Raw genomic sequence first — 22270 nt, 5'->3', positions numbered from 1 at the left:
TTAAGACTTGTGAATTTGAATAAGAAGCTAAACTGAACCTATCCTATATGGACATATTCATCTAGTTGATGTGCTTAATACATGTTGCTTATTACTCTTCTGTTGAATCTCTCTTGCAGTGAATTTAAGGAAAAAAATTGCAAACAGGTATAATAACACGTATTCTGGTGGGAAGGATAAACAAACCAGGTTGCACAAAAGGAACTAGACAAACATGTCTCAGAAGCTTATTTGAAGCAGCGTTTTAAATTAAACTGGTGGCTGAATCTATTTGCTTTGTAGCACAAAGAAGCTAATGTCTCCCATGAAAAGAAAAGCAATCAGGACATTTTTTGGCATTTATCTCTTAATTAATAGTTTTCTTGGACTTGTGACAGCCTTCAATTATTTGGCATGGGAATTATATTGGAAAGATTTGGCAAACCAACATTTGATTTGCAAAAGGCATTTTTTTTTATTCGTTCATAAGCACTACTCAGCTGAAATATTTTTTAAAGCAGTCAGTTTTGCCTTCAGCATGTGACACTTCACACACCTTGCAAGATTCTCATTTTGCTTTTACTAAAAGCATAGTTTATTTATTTACTAAACTCCCCGAGAACTCATGGCGATAAACTCCAACACCAATCATTTACATCAAAGTGTGGTGGTTGATCTAAATGTGTGAAGCTGTTTACCCAGTGAGAAACACTTAGCTATTGCACTTCATCTGAGAAATATGTAACATGGGGTTTTGTCTTCCTGTGAAATCACATACACATAATTAATTAATTAGCAGGATAATTAATACCCCCAAAGGGATTATGATTACATGTCAATGTCTGTCAAGAGCTTTAGTTTAAAAATAAATAAAGAAAGATGCCTTGAAGTTATGCTGGACTCCTCATGACTATACTGACATTTACGGAGTTAGATAAAAATCATGAGGGTGGAAAAAGGAATAGAATCTCTTCTCTGGGAAGTCATCAATCAACAATCCAATAAAGGATCTTTAAAATATGCATATACATATATATTTACTATATTCAATCTACTTACAATTGCTGTTGGGGTTGCAGCCAGTACACAGTAGAGGATAAGAGGGGAAATGAAGCTTTCGTCCTCTGTTCCTGGATATGGTTTCATCAAATTGCTGTCTTGGCAGAAGAAGCCTTGAATATGCACCTGGAAAGTGTCCGTGCACTCGAAGTAGTAGGCGAGCAAGACCGTCCCAGCCATAATAACAAGCTGAAAATACAGCATGGTGACAACGAGACATTAGCAAGCTGCTCAGCATTTATGCCTCGGACAATTGCCACCCTCCATTCTCACTGCTACCATTTCAGCAGCAATGCCCACATATCGGTGCAGGAATGCGCTTGGATGAATGTCTGACCTCTGGAGCACCTCTTTCATAAATCGCAAAGTAACTCCCCCTTCTACTCCAAGGAAAGTTTTGGGACTACAAAGCACCTCACAAAAGAACAGGAGGTAAAGCCCCGACTTAGTCCAAAGTGTGTAGTTGTTACCAGCAGCGTAGATCAATGCAAATGAAACGGGGCAGCCCTGAACAGGGTATACATCCTATCAGTTAAGAAATCTGGGCCGGAATAAACACTCCCCACCCCACAAGACCGACGAAAGCAACATACAGATGGAGAAGAAACCTGGGGGGGGGGGGGGAAATCTAGTGAGATTTATTCTGGAGGGTGCATAGTAACGTAGCCAAGGAGTTTCAGAAAGAAGGGAAGCAAAACAGGGACACTGACAATTCTCTGCTGTTCTCTCTCCACCCACTTCCTATTTTTAGCTCTCTAGAGAATATGCCATATTTTGGGGGGTTTGAATTCTTTTTTGGGGGGATGCATCTTACTGTTGTACTCAGTATTCTGTTTCTTTATCATTTTATTTATTTTTAAATCTGCTTCCTGTCCATCTCACCCGTTCTGATTGAAATGGGTCTAAGGCGAACATTTGAGATATTCCAGCTAATTTGGTTTGGAAATTAGTCAAGCTCCTTCCCCCTGCCGCCATGGGAAGTACTATGCTTTATTTTGGGATTTTTTTTTTAAAGTGATTGATTGATTGTTTAATGTATTTGATTTATGTCTTCCCTTTCCATCCAAGTAGGATGATCAAATTAACAGCCTAATAAATTAAAAGCAACATAAGTTATTAACATGCATACATACAAATAGGATGATCAAATTAAAAGCAACACAAATTATTAACATGCAACATGCATAAAATAGTTTAACAAAATCCTTTAAAAAGTTTAGAATATCAGGCTGAAAGTGCTAAATTTAAAGCCACTTGGAACCCCAGAAATTCTCTTCTCCTCATGCAGTCTGTTAAAAGCTTCTGGCAGGCCATATTAAATAATTAAGGCTCACTCAATGTCAATCTCATTCAGAAAAAAATAATAATTACAAAGTAGTAAATAAAATAATGGAAGAAAGGAAGCTACAGGAAGAGAGGAATTGATCAGTAATCCAACTGCATGAATTTGTCAATGCTATAAAGAGGCTCTTAACTGAGGCGCAACTGACACAGCACTTCTGATGATTCCTATTATTGTCTTCCCAACTGAGGAAAAGATATGATGTCTTTCATAAGCAAAATGAAGATTTCTCACAACAGAACTAAAAAAAGTGATTATGACCATTTTTCACACTTATGACTGTTGCAGTCATGTGATCAGTCATTTGGTCATGTGATCAAAATTTGGATGCTTGGCAACTGGCATGTATTTATGACAGTTACAGTGTCCCAGGGTCACGTCATCACCTTTGGCAACCTTCTGACAAGCAAAGTCAATGAGGAAGCCAGATTTACTTAACAACCATGTCACTAATTTAACGGCAGTGATTCACTTAACAACTGTGGCAAGAAACTGTGGCAAACTCACTTAACAACTATCTTGCTTAACAATGTAAATTTTGGGCTCAATTGTGGTCATAAGTCAAGTCACTGGTATTTCAGCAACCTAAAATCAGTTTTACTTTCCTTTTATTACCTCAAACATATTCCTTTGCTATCATATTTTTAAATTGCTATATATGCCATGAAAAATAGAAACAGACAAGATATTTCTTTGCTCCTGCACAATGGGACTGTTATGCATTGAGAATGCCTACATTAAATGAGAAATGATACAAATTTCCATATCTCCTGTTACTATAAAGACAAATCAAATGAAACCAAAACAAAAGCACAATGTAGAGCAGCAGTTCTCAGGGATACAGTAAAGTAGAAATGATGAAGAGAACCACACTGCCTCCTTGTGAAAAAAAAAGAAAAGGCAACATTTAAAAACATTTTTTTCACTTGAATACCTACTGCAACCTCACTTTCTCTGCTAGGCTAAGTTGGGAGCAATGCCAAACCAAACAGATGGCTGTCTGGTCTAACCATCTGCAAGAATATGCAGTTTAGCTAAAGAATGCAGTACTACAACTAGAAAGAGAGAGAGAGAGAGAGAGAGGCATTGTCCTGATACTTAGGGAAGAAAAACTGAAGGCAACTACATGAAGACAAAATCTGGATTCATGCAACCTTTGAACAATGCAACAGAGCGAAATGTGGCGTAGCGTGTGTGAGCTCAGTCCTCAGGAAGAGTAGTAGTTGTTGCCCCTAAGTATTTAGATGCTGTGTGGGGAGAAGATTCTCCATTGTTGGTTCTCCAGAAAACCCTTTCTAGATCCCACACCAAGTGTCAGTTCAAGGCCTATATAAAAAACTATGAAAAAATAAAAAACAGCCCTGCCTTAAAATTAAAAGGTGGCCAGTTGTCGTGTAAAGGTGATAAGCCAGTCAAACTGAGCTGAGTTATCATAACCATCAAAGGTCAGAGATGAATTCAGAAGGACAGAGACAGCACAGTCCCATCCAGCACAATGGAATCATTATTTCCTTGTATGTTTATCAAGTTTTCAAAAAGCAAATTTCTTGTGTGAATTAAACTCCAATTTAACCAACTTCCTTCAATTTAACATAGACATCAGGCTTTGAATTACAACTTTCTTGAGTTTTAATAAAGAACAAAAAAAGAAATATAGCATTAGCATATTCTCTGGAAAGTATATATCACGTTCCTGTGAATGAAAAGTTTGTCAAATGGCATGATCACATGAGAAATCGATTTGCATTTGGACAAACTTCACTCACATAATCGCTTTCATCCTTTCATGAAATTGAGTAGGGACGGAATCTGGATGAGGCAGGGCTTATATAGTTCATCTCCTCATTTTAATTGTCTATGCACGCAGACTGGTTACACAGGCTTTATTTGCAACTGTTTTAGACTTACTAGCTGTTTCACTATACTGAGCAACTGGGCTTGATGAAAAAATACAGGGTGATTCTTGATTTAGGACCACAATTGGGACTGGGATTTCAGTTGCTAGCAATGTAGGTTGTTAAACAAGTCATCACGTGACCAGGCCTGATTTTATGACCATTTTTACCATAGTCGTTTTTTCTATGGGACCATCCACTTTATCATCCACAAACAAACTTGTGTATAAACATCACACGAAACTAAAATAAAAGTAGTTTTATCTATCTGGCAAAGAGGTTTTCACTGTCTAGTTCAGGGTGTCAAACTCAAGGCCCGTGGGCTGCATCTGGCCCATGATCTGGTCAGATCTGGCCCATAGGGCTGTCTTGATCTACCCAATGCAAAGAAGAAAGATTGGGCTAGCGTGGCTTTGACCCGGTCTACTCAATGTGAAGAGGAAAGATCAGGCCAGCATGGCTTCAGCCCAGTCTACCCAATGCGAAGAGGAAACATGCCAGCAGTTTGGGAGTGGCATCAAGCTGGCCATGCCCACCCAGTTGGCCATACACACTCAGTCGGCTACGCCCGCTGGCCCGAGGTCAACCACAGCCCTGGTGTGGCCCTCAATGAAATTTAGTTTGACACCCCTGATCTAGTTCCATACATGACATTAAACCACAGCTAATGAGGACCCAGATTGTTGGGGCAATATGCTGACACTGTAAACCGCTTAGAGAGGGCTGTAAAGCACTATGAAGCGGCATATAAGTCGAAGTGCTATTGCCATGTGGTGAGAGCTGTGGTGATGCAGTGGTTAGAATGCAGTATTTCAGGCTAATTCTGCCCACTATCAGGAGTTTGATCCTGACTGGCTCAAGGTTGAATCAGCCTTCCATCCTGTCAAGGTCAGTAAAATGAGGACCCAGATTGTTGGGAGCAATATGCTGACTCTGGAAACTGCTTAGAGAGGCCTGTCACTGTGAAACAGTGTATAAGACTCAATGCTATTGCTATGTATTTTTATTAGGCTAATTTGAGATTTACTAAACAATTCGGAAGAATATTTCATCTGAGAAAAAGTACTTGTGTGCAGAAATTCAAATTAGGTCCAGTCTGTGACAGAGGTGGGATTTGGTTCCAGCAAAATTCTCCCAAAATATGCTGAGGAGTAGAAACAAACAAACAATAATTGGTTCTGTAGAATTTAGTAGGTACAAAAAATAATAATAATCTGGAAAAAACTGTATTTTTTTATCTTAAGAAGGGCTCCAAATTTCCTGTAAAAATTCCCTTAAAACGTATCCTTTAAATCTCGCTGCACAGTTCTTTCCCCCTCACTTTAATTAAAAGAAAAAAGAAAAGAAACCCCAGAGTTTAAGTGCCAAATATTAGCTGGTCCTTGAGCTCCACTGATCCGTGTTTCTATTTAAACTCGCATAAGCTTCTACAGAACTTCAGAAGATTATGCAGCAGGGGGCATTAATGCTTTGTCAGACTTTTTTTGCAGACAATGCTGTTTGAAGAATGTCGTGCATTTTTTCTCTCCATCAAAATCATTTAATATCCCAAAGAAGGCTAGACTTTCATTTAATTTTCTCACAGTGGTTAATCTGACTCTTGTGCATGGCAAATGAGAGATTCCTAGACTATGCCCTTTTCTGTTAAAAATGGAAGATTAAAAGTGACATTTGGAAGTAGAAGCAAAGGGAGCCTAATTGTTCAATCCTATGTATGTCAACTTACAACCAGGTTTCATGGGGTTGTTTCTTATTTCTAGGGAGTGTTTACAGAGTTACCATTCAAACCAGTGCATGCTATGAATAAAAAGTTGAAAGCTACTGAGTTTTACCATACAAGGGGAATTATTTTGCCTCTACACACCCTTCTTTATCGAACACCAGTGACAGCAAACCAGAGATGACTATGGTACATGATTATGATTTCTTCCTCCTTCTATTTCTATAATCATATCCTTGGTAGGAACATATACTCATGTGTCCAACCTCTAATGTTTAATTAGAAATTGATACAACGCCCTCATCATGCTCCCCACATCCAACCCATAATCCAACCCATGGATTACAACCTCCTGAAAATGAGAGTGACAGATAGGATAATGGATAATTGTTTGTAGTAAACCACAAAGCAGTAGTTTTGTAGAAAACAAATTTATAAAAGAAAAACCCAACAAGAACTGTCTCCCACAGCTATTCTCTCATAGATGACAAGATACGTAGTTAAATTTGGTATGGCAGCTGCCCTTTGTATGAAACGCCAGAACTCCGAACAAAAATAAAAATAAATGCACAGTACTAAACAAATCTCCCACAGAAACTTACTTAAAAACATAACATTACATAACAGCAACTGCTTATGGCTTCTTGTGAAACAACCTCCTGCTGATTACTTGAAAGCAAAGCTTAGAGTGGCAAGTAAAATAAAACCCAAAGTCAGGGACAAAATACCCTCTGCATCTATAACCCAAACAAGCCTTGTAAGAAATGGAGCTCAGGAGCAAATCCATCTTCTGAATGCTATACAGGTAGCCCTTGACTCACAACCATAATGGAGCTTGCCCGTTAGTCAAAAGTCGTGACAGCTATTAAGCACCCATGTGATTGCCTCACTTATGAATCGATATCCCTGCTCTACCTGATGTACTGTGTTTCCCTGAAAATAAGACCCAACCGGAAAAATAAGCTCTAGCATGATTTTTCAGGATGCTCGCAATATAAACCCAAAAATAAGCCCAAGTTAAGATTGTCAGCCAGACGGACGCATTAAGTATCGTATTTCCCCCAAAATAAGACCCAACCAGAAAATAAGCCTTAATGTGACTTTTGGAGCAAAAATTAATATAAGACCCAGTCTTATTTTTGGAGAAACATGGGATAGTCATTAAGCAGATTATGAGGTGCTCCAGGGGCATCAGAGCCAGCCTTGGGAGGCCTAGTACAGGCCCAGCCCTGGACTTCCCAAGGCCTCCCCCACTTCCTGGGGCACCTCATGTTCCAATTTCAAGCCCTTTGGAGTTTCTGCAGGCCTTGGGTCTGCTTCCCAGAATATTGGGCCCCACACACTCCTCCTCACCCAGCATCACGAGTGCACACTTACCTGCAGCAGTGGTAGGTTGCCCCTGGTTCACACCGGTTCTATAGAACCGGTAGTAAAATCGCGGGAGGCTCCGCCAACTGAGCATGACATCATCAAAATGTTTCTGCGCATGTGCAGAAGCTTCTGCACTTGCGCGTGGCCCCATTGTCAACCGGTAGTAAAGGTAAGTAGAACCCACCCCTGACCTTCAGAACTCACATTAACTAAGGGACATTGTAAGTGGAGGAATAAGGTTGAGTTTGGCTCAGTAAACCTTATTTTATTATTCATTACATGATTACATCATATTTCTAGGAAAATACTATCTAGGGATGTTATCAGAGTTCTACTTTGAAGGCTTCTATACTTGCTATGGAATGAAGATCAATGTGATTTATAATTTAAATATGTACATGGATTATTTGTGTGTTTTTCATTTCTGATGTCAACCAAACGTTTTCCTAAGTGTTAAAAGGTTCTAATGTAGCTTCATAAGAAAAACAAAATGCTCTGTGATAATGTTAGATTTCTTCTTTACCTATACGTAGGCAGGCAGGTAGCCAGGTAGATATGCAGAGGAAAACATTGACTCAAATTCAAGTGAATACTAAATTTAAAAATCTACAGTGTTTATAAGACTATCCAATAAGCAGCAGCTAAATATATAGAAAGGCCTTATGAAAAGTATGGATAGGGAAATGTTTACTTGGTTCATATTTCTTTTATATACTGATCTAGTACCATTATCATAAAACAGTAATCCCAAATATTGTTATGTAGCTCTACAATAATGAAAAATTTTCAAAAATTTTAAAGAATGAGTTTCCATGTCTGGATTATTGCATGCATTTTTAATGAGAAACTAAAATGTGCATATATTTCTTCCATTGTATGGATTTGTTTAAGATGTAAATAATAGTTTGTCAACCATCATGGCAGGTTAATACAACATATTAAGCCAAACCAAAGAAGCTGCATTAAGGCTTAGGATAATGTATGAAGAATTATGTATGAAAAAAGTCTCAAATGTTATGAAAGATAGAAGGAAAAAAGAAGATAAGCACAAAATGGATGGGGTCATCATTAGAAAAATTGAAAGAGATCATCATGGAGAAAAACTACCGGATGTGGTCACTAAGAGTTGACACTGATGATGGCACATAATGAACCAATCATTTATGCGTGAAGACCAACATGTGCAAGTGTATATAATTCTCCTGAATTGTTCATTTATCTGTTGGATAATGCAGCTGAAATCCTGAAAGTGGAGATAAATGTTTGTGAGAGGAGAAAAGGCAAGAAAGAACAGGCAGCTGCTTAATATCTTTAGTAGCAAGATTTAACAATGGCCATTCATTTTGATTGTGACTTCACAACTATGGTTGTGATTGCAACCATACTTGGAATGTCACCTATGTATCAGAAAAATGCATCAGCTGAGAACATTATGATGGAATGCTTGTGAAAACTGTACCTGGTAGCTTGCTGTTACATATTTGCTGCAAAAAGATTGTGCAACCTTGTTTTTCTAATTTCACCAAAATAAAGTGCAGGAAACCTATCAGCAGGGGGCATTCTATCCAAATTCAACAGTGACCCAGAAATTGTCTGCAACAAGCAGCGAAGCTGTTTGGTTTTTTTAAAGTTTGTGCCTTGATAAATTTGAATTGCTTTAAAATGAGAATATGAGCTGAGGATGTGACATCTACTATAGATTAAAATTTAACTAATAATGGGTTCATTCCTATTTATCATTTTGTGGTCAAGGCTGTATGTACGGAATGTTCTTAGTATTTCTGTCATGCTTCTCTCCCATCAAAATCGGTTTCACATTTTAAACTAAACCACAGATTGTTTTAAATATTTAAATATGTCAACAATTATTAGGAATTCTTTACAGCACAATCCAATTCCAAATAAATCACATTATGGCTTAATGCAATGTTGAAAATTAAAATTTGGTGAGAATTGTATGAATTTTCTATTAGCAATTCCGATCTTCTGATTTCAAAGTGCAGTTTCCAAGAATTTCTAGAAAGACTACTGAATCAGTTGGAGTCTGCATATACATTAGCAGTTGAACTTTTTCAGGAATTATTTCCATTTTTTGATAATGCCCCTGTTTTATTTCAATGGCTTACCACAGGCATTAAGGAATGTCAACATGTGAGTCATCTCTTGATAAACAGTTAAGACTTTCCCTATCTCACCTCCATTTTTCCTTGCTTATGAACCTGCAACAAGTTGTTCCCAATATATTGTTTTATACTTCAAAAAACTCCCAACTGCACTGATAAATGGATCAGAAAAGGATATTTTTGGGCATATATTCTGTGTAATTCATTCATTCTATCCTTACCTCTTGCCTCTCCTTTATGCCACTCACTACTTCTTGTGAGCATCTGTGTATTTCTTTGAAAAAGCACTATAGATCTGGAATGACATACTAATGCAATTCTTCATTCACTCATCTCTTCTTTCTTTCTGAGTTTCCCTATCTCTTTAGTTTTATTAGTTCCCTTCTAGCTTTCATTTTCCTTCATTTTCCTATTGCCTCCAATTTGGCCCTGTTTGATTCCCCTTCCTCTTATCCTTCTCTGTACCATCACTATTAGATTTCTTCTGAACCTCCTGTTTGCATTTTTCTTAGCAGCAATCACTAGTAGAAATACTGTTAATACTATTTTTTTAAAAATTGGCTTTGTCTTCTGAGTTAGAGGGTGCATAATCTCTGCTATGAACTGGTTTCTCTTTCCATTCTCAGACCTAAGATGTCTTCCCACCCAGCAATAAATAACATAAAGTAATTAAAGAAAATTGAAAGCAGTCATTTTTGAAAATTAATTGCCTGATAGTGCCTATAACAACCATCAATAAGAAGCAAACTACTGGTAGATGACATGGCAATTTGGTATTACTCTAGTTTTAGTCCCACATTTATTTTAATTACAAACGTATGGTTGCTTCTTCCAGATTGGGACAACCATGAATGGGATGTGATAAATCTAAACTCCCCCACCCTACCCATATCTCCATACCTTTGATGTGTTTTAATGTTCTTCTAGCACTTATGGGGGGTAATTTCGGAGGGGAAACTCTATGCAAATATGGAGAACTTTTAATAATCCAATTGAAGGAATGAGGCTTAAATGTTATCCGCTTCTGATCAGAATCAGCCAATCTTGCCCTTGCAATTATGTAAAGAAAATTGTAAATAGGTATGGACCATATTCTGCACCATTTTTTTAAAATGATGCCTCACTATACCTATCCAAAAAAACCCTCCCCCAAATGACACTCTGAATAATTTTGCAAAATGGTGAGCTAAACAGAAACAATGACTACACAGCAGTAATTTTAAACAGTGTTAATTGAAATTCATGAATTGTGGCCTAAAGGCAGGGAAGAAGAAATAAAAACAGCATGTAGGTATGTGAGATAGCTGCATACATACTCTTATCAACTAACTAACATGCACAAGAGAATTAATGTAGAAGAGGAGGAAGGGGTGGTAACAATAGCTCCTTTCAAACAGTGTCTCTGGAATTGAAACTCTGTAGAATACGCATACTATCAAAGACATTAGCTTTTCTTCCTAGATGAATTATTTCATTACAAAACAAAAAGTGCAAAAGAATATAAATCCTAGAATGATTATGATAATGAAAGGGATATTTCAAAAAATGCTACAGTTGCCCACGCACATTTAAAGATCCAGACAATTATAGTCTTAGATGACATGATGACTTGACAATGATATGATATCATCACACAACTAATGACATAATCAGTGTAAGTCATGTAAATGGTACCAATTCATAACATTTCTGTGGTGAAAATATCCGTGACCCTATAGTCCAAGAAAACCAGTTGTATTCTGGCAAAATTAATGGTACAGATTGAGATTGATCCCTTTGCAGAGGACAATCTTGAATTCATAGAGTAAGTGGCAGGGCCTTAACTGAATATATGTATGGGTAATATTCTATGGGCAATTTTACAGGATACAGGTTATCCAAACCGACAAAACCTGCATTCATTAATTTCTCAATGTTTTCCTTTGCTAGTTTTTCTCCTGCTTCAATCAAGAATATGTGAGCTTCTTCTATCCTAAATTATTTTAGAGTTTCATTCAGTTTTATTTATATTTAACTGTGATATATTATCACATTTGCTTAAAATTTGAAGCCACTTAAGAGACTTTTTTTGAGTAAAAAAAAAAAAGAACATGTGATTCATGATTTTTATGATTAGGTAGGGCAGATTATAGAAAGAAACTACTATGTATTCCTTCACAGAGAAGCTCTTGAAATCTATCCCACCTCCTGGGGAAAGAAAAAGCTTCAACAAGAAAAACGAAAATCTGAAAGATAACAAAGCTTGGTTACCTGCCCTGTGCCACAGCAAAGTCCTGCCCAAAAAAAGGAGTCAGCTTCCCAAAATGGACAAATTGGAAACTTGCCTGGATAAGGACCTAATAGGACTCACTGCTCTAACTATTCACCAGAACCCCGCACAAAACAAGAACCAATCAGGATTCAGCATTCCAAAAATTACCAATCAGAACCCTGCATGAACAAAGAACCAGGATTCAATCACCAACCAGTCTGAACCAATCAGAAATCAGCTTGACTAAAGGGCAATCGGAAGTCAGGAAGTTAGGAAACGGGCTGCACAGCTGGATGGGTGTGAGTGATGGGTGAGGGAACTCTAATATAAACTTGCATGCATGGAATCTAGTTTGTGTGCTGCTTCTCTTCACCACCACCACCCCAATCCTTACAAACGCTGGCTTTGAACCCCTTCACCAACATGTACAATATTACTAACCAAATAAGCCATTTGGACAATACTCATCCATTTGATTAGTAATGTGCTACCAACTTGGTGTTGATGCATAGTGACTTCATAAGATAGATTTTTTATTTAACAAATTAGAATTTACAAAATTGTTGTCCAAACTGTAAATATTATTTACTAGCGATGCTTCTATCAAGCTGAAATGCTTTGGAAATCTTATTACTAACCATGGAGCTGCCTTTGCATTTAGGGGATTTTAAAACAAAGCAAGAGTTAGGGCTTTAGTTTTACCAACCTACACACAAGTTGATTCAGGGGTGAAATCCAGCAGGTTCTGATAGGTTCTGAAGAAACAGTAGTGGAAATTTTGAGCAGTTCGGAAAACCGGTAGCGGAAATTTTGAGTAGTTCAGAGAACGGGCAAATACCACCTCTGGCTAGCCCCAGGGTGGGGAGGGAATAGAGATTTTGCAATATCCTTCCCCCAGGAGTGGGGAGGGAATGGGAATTTTGACGTGTCCTTCGCCTGGAGTGGACAGAGAATAGAGATTTTGCAGTATCCTTCCTCTGCCACGCCCACCAAGCCACACCATGCCCACCAAGCCACACCCACAGAACCAGTAGTAAAAAAAAAAATTGGATTTCACCACTGGGTTGATTCAATCCAAAATCCCATGGCGATACAATATTGGGGGGGGGGGAGTGAATTGCATGTTATATTTATAATGTAACATTTGTTTTTATCCTTAGCAATATACCTCACGCTAGAATGTTGTCTTTTTTCCTTCCAATAAGATGTTAAGATATTTCCTTCCTCTTTTTTTCCTCCTGATAAGATGTTAAGAACAGAACAGATGTCAACATCCAGCCAGTATAATATTTTCATGTGATGGGGGATCTACTTTTACAGTGATTGTAGAGAAAACAGGAGGTAGAAATATTGATTATATTTGCTGCCCTTATCAGATCAAATATATTTTTAAAAGGCAAGATAAATATTGTTACCAATACTAATACTGCTGAGCTTGTCTCCAATAAATTGCATTCCCACCTCTACTGCAATCTTCAGAAGCTAAATGGAATAGCATAACATACTTCTGCCTGCCAAAAGATGCCCAGGAAATTCCCCTGCAGACCTTAACATTTGGAGAAATACATCAAGACTGCTAAACAACTGCAGAAAGATCATTAAAATGTGAAGTCCAGCAGGTAATCTATACCTTGTCCATGCAGTTCTTTTAGAATCAATATTGAGTCATTTCTAAATATTGACCCGAGGAGTAATCTCACTGCCCTACTTTGTAGTGGCTGGAAGGACAGGACTGCGCAGAGCAGACTTCAATACAGTAATCCAAATGTGAGCTGACTGTGATAATAATTGAGGTGATGGGGGGAAATGAAAATTTTCAATATAGTGCTGACCTTGGATGGGAGAAGAGTATCCTAAATCAAGTATAAATGATACAATCTTTTTTTGAAGTGGGGATTATTCTGGGTATTTCCTAAAGATTTTTGGTTTTACACTAGTTTTCGAGATTCTACTAACAAATTTATACCATCAAGAAGTACCGAGTGGTATTGTTCTCAACTGCAGTGATTGCTGTAAAATCTCATCAACCCAGAAGACTTTTGACAGGCGGCAAGGTAACAAGGAAAATGTAGCTTCTTGATGTTTCTCTCTCCTTCTTTAGTAATTACATCCAAGGCCTCCGAGAATCAATTTTGGCAGAAAAGAGGGAAGAGAAGAAGAAAAACCAACAAAATAAAAACATTTTGGGGCAAAAGGTATAACAAAGGATTCCCTCCAATTTTTTCACAATAGGATCCACTCCCCCCCACCCACAGCCCTTCATATCCATCCTTCCTACCGATCCAGTTGGTGTAGTGATTCCCGCCCTAGAAAGCAGAAGACTAATTTTTAGGCTCCTTTAGGCATGAAACCTGGCTGGGTGACTTGGGACCAATCACTCTCTCAGCCTAATCCACCTAACAGGATGGTTGTTGTTGTGGAGAAAACAGGAGGTGGAAATATTGTTTATGTTTGCTGCCCTTATCAGATCAAATATATTTTTTAAAGGCAAGATAAAAATATTGTTACCAATACTAGTACTAATAATATCACTAAGCTTGTCTCCAATATGTTGCAGTCCCATCTCTATTGCAATCTTTAGAAGCTAAATGAAATAGAAATCAAACTTCATGTAACAAACGCAGTAAGGTAGCTCCATCCCACATAAAGAGAGAAAGATGATTTATACGGTACGGCAGATCAAGTTGTGTTAACTACACTGTTTCACTATCACACTCCACTTCCTTATTTCTACTCCTCAACATCTGCCACCTGAGGTAATGTCACACTGTAAAAAATAATGGCCTTTTTGATTGATAGGTTGCAATAATTGATTTGCATAGTTTAGTTTTGCAAATTTTCAATTCAACACAGTTCAGCTCCTTTTCCTGATACATATTTAGGAGAAGACATTTTGAAGTTTTATAATTATTATTTAGCTTTCATTTAGTGTAGCAGAAGATTGGAGATTTGACACAATAGTAGAAAAATTAACCCTTTTTAATTTATTTTTAAAAGGCAAATTATACCGAGCTAACAGATGATATTTTACTGTATAAATGGCTCACATATACACCGCCTCCTTCCCACATTAAATCTATTTTCTGCTCTCACGGCATTTTATCCAATAAAAATGTCTATCATTTTACAAGGAATTGTTGGGGAGATAATCCCTTTCTCACATGAAGTTCCTTGTCAGAAAGAAGTGTCTGGTTTAGTAAAGTAATGTATCTTAAGATATTTTGATAGCATTTCAAACACCTGAAATTGCCAGATTTGGCAGTATTGACTTCATGCTATTTATAGAGAATGCCATGAAATAATACTAATGCTTTATTTTCAAATGTGTGAAATATGCTGAGCCTATAGGAATGTCCATTTAGTAGATTAATATCCCACTTTGCCTTCAGGAGTACAAGGTAGCACATATAAGTGTTTTTCATTCTCCTGTTTCCCCAAAGCAATAAAGCATTAGCAGATGGATGTAAATAGGCATTGGGTGTGTTTGTTAATGTACAAAGCAAAATATTTTAAGAAACTGTAATAAGAAAGTTGAGATCATTTCCATAAAGTTTAACTCCTACTTATGTAGGGAATATAATGGGGATAACACTTTTTTTTTCTATTTGTTTTTATGAAAACGTAAGCCAATGGAACCTGTGCTCAGGAACATGATTTTTTCCAGTTTTCTTAGGGTTTTTTTTTTTTTACTATACTTTTAAGACTTCACATACTATATAAGTAAATATTCCCCTGTGACTAACAGCAAGGCAGATTATTTAAAAATAATTGTAGGCCAGAAAGGAATATAGATAGTCCTTGAGCTACAACCATAATGGACCATGACAATCACAAGTTGTGATGGCTGTTAAGGGAGATGCCCTCTCTTAACAAACCCTACCTTCTGCTCTCCCTTAAACAACCATGCAGATCATTAAGCAGAGCGCAGGGTGCCTCATGGGTGGGGGAAGACCTAGGAGGTCCGCCAAACAGCTGAATCCAAAAAGGAGGCAGACAACCAAAGCCAAAAACAGTTCAGAGAAGAAGGTGAGCCCAGCTAGATTAGGGCTCAGCTCTGCATTCCAATGCCGAAGAGGTTTCCAAACAAGACTATATGCGTGGCCATGATGCTTTAAAACACCAGGAAGCTTGGTGGTCGCACAGTGGTTAGAATGCAGTACTGCAGGCTACTTCTGCTGACTGCCGGCTGACTGCAATTTGGCAGTTTGAATCTCACCAGACTCAAGGTTGACTCAGCCTTCCATCCTTCCGAGGTGGGTAAAATGAAGAACCAGATTGTTGGGGGCAATGTGCTGACTCTGTAAACCGCTTAGAGAGGGCTGTAAAGCACTGTGAAGCGGTATATAAGTCTAAGCGCTATTGCTATTAGTGATCCATCCACTGGTGCATTTTGCAAAAAGAACGAAAGCAGGTTTGTGGGTTGGGCTCTGCCCCAATCAGCAGGTAGTCAGGAAATTGTAGGCCTCTCCTAATTGTTTTGAGGCTTTGGAGAAGCCAGCACCCTGCATGCAAAGGATGCAGCTCTAGGGAAAGCTTCCCAAAACCTTTCCCTTGCTTTACACCTTCCCTCTTTCACAAACCCACATTTTTTTTTTCAATAAAGGAAAAAACCTGGAAGGGATAGACTTATTGATCTTTCTCCCTCCTTCCCATCCCTCAACCTCCCTTGACTGCTGAAACTAAACTCTCTTCCCTTCAATCCCTACCCTCGTTAACCACTTAATTTGGAGAAGCTTGCAGTCTCCCGACTTCCAGCTGATCACAGCAGAAAGTTCTGGAAGTGGATATCATTTCCGCATGAAATTGTCAGCCTACTGAAAATGGTGGCCACTTTTGGGATGCAGCCATGTGGCCTAGGAATGTGTGGCCTTCCTTAACATGAGATCCAGAGATCTTCAAAGGATAAGTGTGCGATCGGTGATTGGGGTGAGGACCCAGCAGTGCACGAAAGGGGAGGGAGAGGTGGAGGGCTTGCTGCAGTATCCTTGTTGGTCATATGGATAAATGACCATATTGGCGCTGTAGCGGCTATAACTTCAAAACAGGGTCATAAGTATCTTTTGGGGGGGGGTCTGTTGTAACTTTGAACAGCCGCTAAGTGACCGGTTATTAAGTGAGGACTACCTGTAGCTAGGGTGCAAATCAGCTGTTTGGTGATTAGTGGTATGGTAGCAGCTATAGAGGTAGCAGTGTCCCTGAGACCTGGGGCGGATAACAGCATGTCTTTTGGAATGAGTGGGAAAACATAAGCAGTGGTGGATCCTTCCTGGTGGGCTGCGATGTTGAATGGCAGTGGATTATTCTTCAAAAAAGGCTGTTGGACAGGCTCCAAGTGGCACCAGACTGAGACATATATCTGCTTCCAAATTACGAACACAGCCAGATTAGAGAGAAAAAGAGTCCTACTTTGCTTTCCGCTTTTATAATTTTTTTAAATGATATTACCAATTGCTATGAAAGCTGTTTTCATATTCCCATCATTCCATGGAGTTAGCCACTCTCATTTTATCTCCCATTTTAATCCCCTGCTGGGTGAAGAAATTAAAGGTGGAATATGAAAAAAAAAAAAACCCCACAAGTTCATATTTCAAGATGTTTGGTTTTCATCTGCTTCAGATACGTACGTGAATATTTTAATCTTTTTTAATGGCCAACTATCAAGGCTTTCTATTTCACTACATGCTGAGGAAAATATTATATTGATAAATACACTTTCAAGGCAAGCTATTTCAAAGGTTATTAGTCCTTAGAATAGATGGATTTTTAACATTGACAATTCATTGTTCATTTTTCCAGACACAAATATTGAAGATGTCAGCCCTATCTCTGGAGCAGACATAAGTAATCCTTGACTGGCTGGAGATATTTTGTGAGGGTGGGTGGATTTGATGCTTGCAGAATATACAGAGATGAAGTGACTGAGGTCATGCCACTCATCTTGGCGTTTTCTGTTGGAGGAGAAATTGGAGAAATCCAAGTTTCAGTCTACTTTTAACCAGGGTAACTCAGAAGGTGACTTTTGCATATTCTGGAGGTCAGATTAGGAGGTAAAACAACTTCTGAAGTTGATAGCTGCCCTAAGCATACTTGTGCCAACTGGGTAAAATAAAAACTACTATTAATCTTCTCATCGTTCCTACCACCCATCTCCTTCCACTTATGACTATATGACTGTAATTTTGTTGCTTGAATCCTTATGATTTATATCGATTTCCTAATTGCTTATTTGTACACTATGACTATCATTAAGTGTTGTACCTTAAGATTCTTGATGAACGTATCTTTTCTTTTATGTACACTGAGAGCATATGCATCAAGACAAATTCCTTGTGTGTCCAATCACACTTTGGCCAAAAAAGAATTCTGTTCTGTTCTGTTCTGTTCTGTTCTGTTCTGCTCTGCTCTGTTCTAAAATAAAAATAAAACCCCAAAATAAAATTTTAAACCATAAAATAAAATTCCTCTGGGCACAGTCAGGGGATCAAGTTTATCTAAAGAGGTGCTTGGGATCCTGGCCTATGAATTTGTTTAATCCCTTTGAGACAGCAATTTCCTGAAAATGGACGTGAAGTACAAGGGGTGGAAAATGGACAACTGTTCTTCACCAAAAGTGATTTAGTGAAGGAAATGGTGCAGGTTTCCAGGGCCAGTTGATTAACAGCTGTACAATGAAATCATTCCATTTATTTCAGAATCTGCCTGTAGATGTTAAGAGGATTCAATGTGTGAGTCTCGGTATTATAAGCTTTACCACAGATTTATATTCATGCTGATGGCCAGATCACCAAGATGTATTTCCTCTGAATTCCAATACTAACTGGCACTGAATCAAAATGAGTTATATTGTTACAATAATAAAAACATAATCCTTTATCCAATCTATTTGAAAAATTATTCCACTCTGTTATAATTGAATTCATAAATTAGCTAGAGACTAGCAAAATCCACATCCCATTTCCAGTGTACCATTATATCTGTTATTAATATGACTTTATTAAGAATGCAGCATCAGCAGAGGATAATGCAAATCCAAAACAAATAACAAGAAATAAGCAGCTCCTTTTGTGGTTAATCAGTCATATAGGCACTGATCCTTTATTCATTTTTTTCTCCTAAATTTAAATGATAGATATGTTCATTTGTTTAAACAGACAGCACTACATGAATCCATTTCATTCCATTCCAGAAGATTGTTGATGCCATTAGTACTATGAAAAATGTTTTACGAGCATTATAAGAGCGAATAAAATTCAAATAACGTTAGATTGGTGCTGCTATCTTGTATTGAGTGAGGATTTGGGATCTTTTTAAAACTAAGTCCACAGATAATAATTGACTATAATAACCAGTATAATAAAATATATGCATATGTATATGCCAGAGATGGGTTTCAGCAGGTTCTGACCAGTTCTGGAGAACTGGTAGCAGAAATGTTAAGTAATTCGGAGAACCGATAAATACCACCTCTGACTGGCCCTGCCCCCATCTATTCTGTGCCTCCTGAGTCCCAGCTGATCGGGAAGAAATGGGGATTTTTCAGTAACCTTCCTCTGGAGTGAAGTGGGAATTTATCTATCTATCTATCTATCATAACTTATATGCCGCCCTATCTCCATAGGACTCAGGGTGGTTCACAACAATTAAAACAAACCAATAAAAATATAAAATACATACATAAACAAATATGTATGAAGAATGGAGATTTTACAGTATCCTTCCTCTGCCACGCCCACCAAGCCAAGTCACACCCACCAAGCCATACCCACAGAACCGGTAGTAAAAAAAAATTGAAACCCACCAATGGTATATGCATATGTAAATGTATCTACACTGCCCTTTCTCACTAAAGTGACTCTGGGTGGTTTACAATAAAAAAAACATACCATAGTATAAAAACATAAATAAAAGCAAAGTTAAAACAGAGTTAAAAACAAAATCTAAAACTGAGATATTAAAAAGTTACAAAGGCAGAGAGAGCATTCTCATATCACCAAACACCCTCAGGGTTGCATATCCCTCTTCAACTTCCATGCCAATTGGCAAAACCAAGTCTTGACACTTTTTGGAAGGCAAGAAAAATGAGGCTGGTCTCATTTTTGGGAGTAAAGTGCTCCGGTGGGCAGGTACAACAGCAGAGAAGGCTTTCTTCCTGGATCCCACCAGTTGAAATTATTTCACCAAATTATTTTTCACCAAATAATGATTGTGAATTATTTGAATTACCGGGATTTCTTTCAGCTCTAAGAATTATTTCATTATTTACCAAATTAAATTTACATATTAAAACCTTACGTTAAGATAGTCCAGGGGTCTGCAACCTTAAACACTCAAAGAACCATTTGGATCCGTTTCTCACAGAAAAGAAAACACCGGGAGCCACAAAATCCTTCCTGTGCCTGACTATTTCTTAAGCGGCCACTAAACTAGCCTATGTAGTTGAATTAAACATTCTGTTTTCTTCTGAAACTTTTCTTTTCTTGGATTTATCCATGGTTGGCCTACTGGGGGTTGAAAAGCTCAATAAATTGCATGCTGGCGGGTATCGCACATTGGCGGTTGTGACGCATATTTTGAGTGACAGGGAGCCACAGCAGAGGGGTGAAAGAGCCACATGAGGCTCCAGAGCCACAGATTGCTGACCCCTGAGATAGACCCAAACTTCAGATGTGGTAGAAGCCCAGATGTAGAATTATAATCCATAAATACTAGTTTCCAAGCTGACTGAATTCAGGATCAGAAACAAAACAAAACAAAAAACAAAAAAAAAACATGTAACATTTTTAACCATTATACTAAGAGCAAAACTCAAGCTAGAGACATGCCAAAGTAATAAGACTTTTTTTTTTTTTTTGCTTTCATACAGGTTTTCCTTGTTTATGTTATTTTAAGATCAAGTGTGATTAGAATGCATTGTATTTTTGAAAAGAAGGCTACACAATCTAGGATTCTTGGGGATGCATTAAGCCTTTTCTTTTACCCCCTTAAAACAGGGCTTGGATATATGGATGGCACCAGGGGTGGGCTGCTGGGGGTTCGCAGGGGTTTGGGAGAATCTCTAGCTAAGATTCTGTGCAGTTTGGATAACCGCCAAATCCCACTCCTGGCTGGCCCTGCCCCCCTGCCCCTCCCAGGAGTCCCCAAGCAGCCCGTTTTGGATGCAGGTAAGTGCAGGGCGCGCATGGAGGCTTGGAGCAGGCAAAAAATAGGCCTACTGGAAGTTTGGGCCTCCCGAGCCTGGGGAGGCTGTTTTTGCCCTCTCAGAGGCTCAAGGAAAGCCTCTGGAGCTCGAGGAGGGCAAAAACACTCCCCCTGCCGTGGTGCAGGAGGCCGACTACCATGTCCACATCCACCCAGCAACTGGGCAGAGAACCCCTTGCTAAAAATTTTAAAGCCCACCCATGGATGGAACCTGATGCTAGCTCAGTCCTCCTTCCTCGGGTTCACATCAAATTTCACAAGATTTAAATCTTACGAAATTTCAGCAATCTTACTCCAGAATCCAATCTGGGAATGGTAGAAATCTCACAGGGTACTTGTAAGATACACCAGTTTTGGGAGCCCTGGATTCCTTCATATCCAGGCAAAAATTATTAATCATGTAAATGGTGGTGGCAATTGAAACAAGGGGCATCTTGAAGTTCAACTTATCCTACCATAAAGGACTCAAAGACAGGTACATGTCTGGCACTGGCTTCAAAGCTCAATTATACATTAAGTTGAGTCCCTATGATCTCCAGTTCAAGCTTCCTATAATTAGGAATGATTTCTGACTTATAGCCATAGTAGTGATTGAAAAAAAAAGTAATATAAATTTGATTTGAATTCTATTTGAGAAGGTGGAAACTTTAAGAGTTTATTGGTATAGCTCTGAACAGTACAAGAGAAAGGAACCATGTGTGCTCTACCTCTTATAGGTTTTCTCTTTATATGAGAATCCATTTATCACTTTTCAATAGCAAAAATATAAGCGAAATAGAAATTCTTTTCTGCTTAAAATTAAAGCCATATATTTTGCAAGAAGTTTTCGAAGACGCTGACATGCATTCTTTCCCTTTGTATGCTTTTTTTTTTTTAATTGCAATTGATGAACTAAAAGACCTTAATAAGACCATGGAGAACCAGTTTGATCTAGTAGTTAAAGCATTAGGGTAGAAACTGGGATTCTGTGAGTTCTAGTCCCATTTTAGGCATGAACCTATCTGGGTGAGTTGACTGAACAAGAAGGTAATAGCAAGCCACCTCTGAAATCTTACCAAGAAAACTGCAGAGACTACTCCAAACAGTTGCCAAAAGTTGGCACTGAGCCAAAGGTGTGTGTGAGTGCGCATGCACCTGTGCACACCAGTGGTGGGTTGCCCCCGGTTCAGACCAGTTCATAAGAACCGATAGTAAAACCAGTGAAAGGCTTCGTCCACTGACCCGGACATCATCAGAAGTGATCTGCGCATGTGCAGAAGAGCATGTGTGCGAGCGAAGCGAGCGTGCGTGCGCACGATTCAAACCGGTAATAAAGGTAAGTAGAACCCACCC

General features: G+C 38.4%; 1 protein-coding gene across 5 annotated transcripts in view; it reads right to left on the bottom strand.

The window, feature by feature from the left end:
- PLPPR1 (phospholipid phosphatase related 1) overlaps window positions 1-22270 on the bottom strand; it is a 130672-nt gene that overhangs the window by 22428 nt on the left and 85974 nt on the right. For all 5 annotated transcript variants that reach the window (XM_034410615.3, XM_034410617.2, XM_034410616.2 and 2 more), the window contains one exon: window positions 1039-1227. In XM_034410615.3, the coding sequence (XP_034266506.1) occupies window positions 1039-1227 (189 nt within the window). The remainder of the gene's footprint in view (window positions 1-1038; window positions 1228-22270) is intronic.

The sequence above is a fragment of the Pantherophis guttatus genome, chromosome 2, assembly GCF_059756535.1.
Source record: "Pantherophis guttatus breed Tessera chromosome 2, ASM5975653v1, whole genome shotgun sequence".
NCBI lineage: Eukaryota > Metazoa > Chordata > Lepidosauria > Squamata > Colubridae > Pantherophis > Pantherophis guttatus.
Note: the sequence above shows the minus strand (reverse complement) of the source record. Positions and strands in the feature narration are given on the sequence as shown.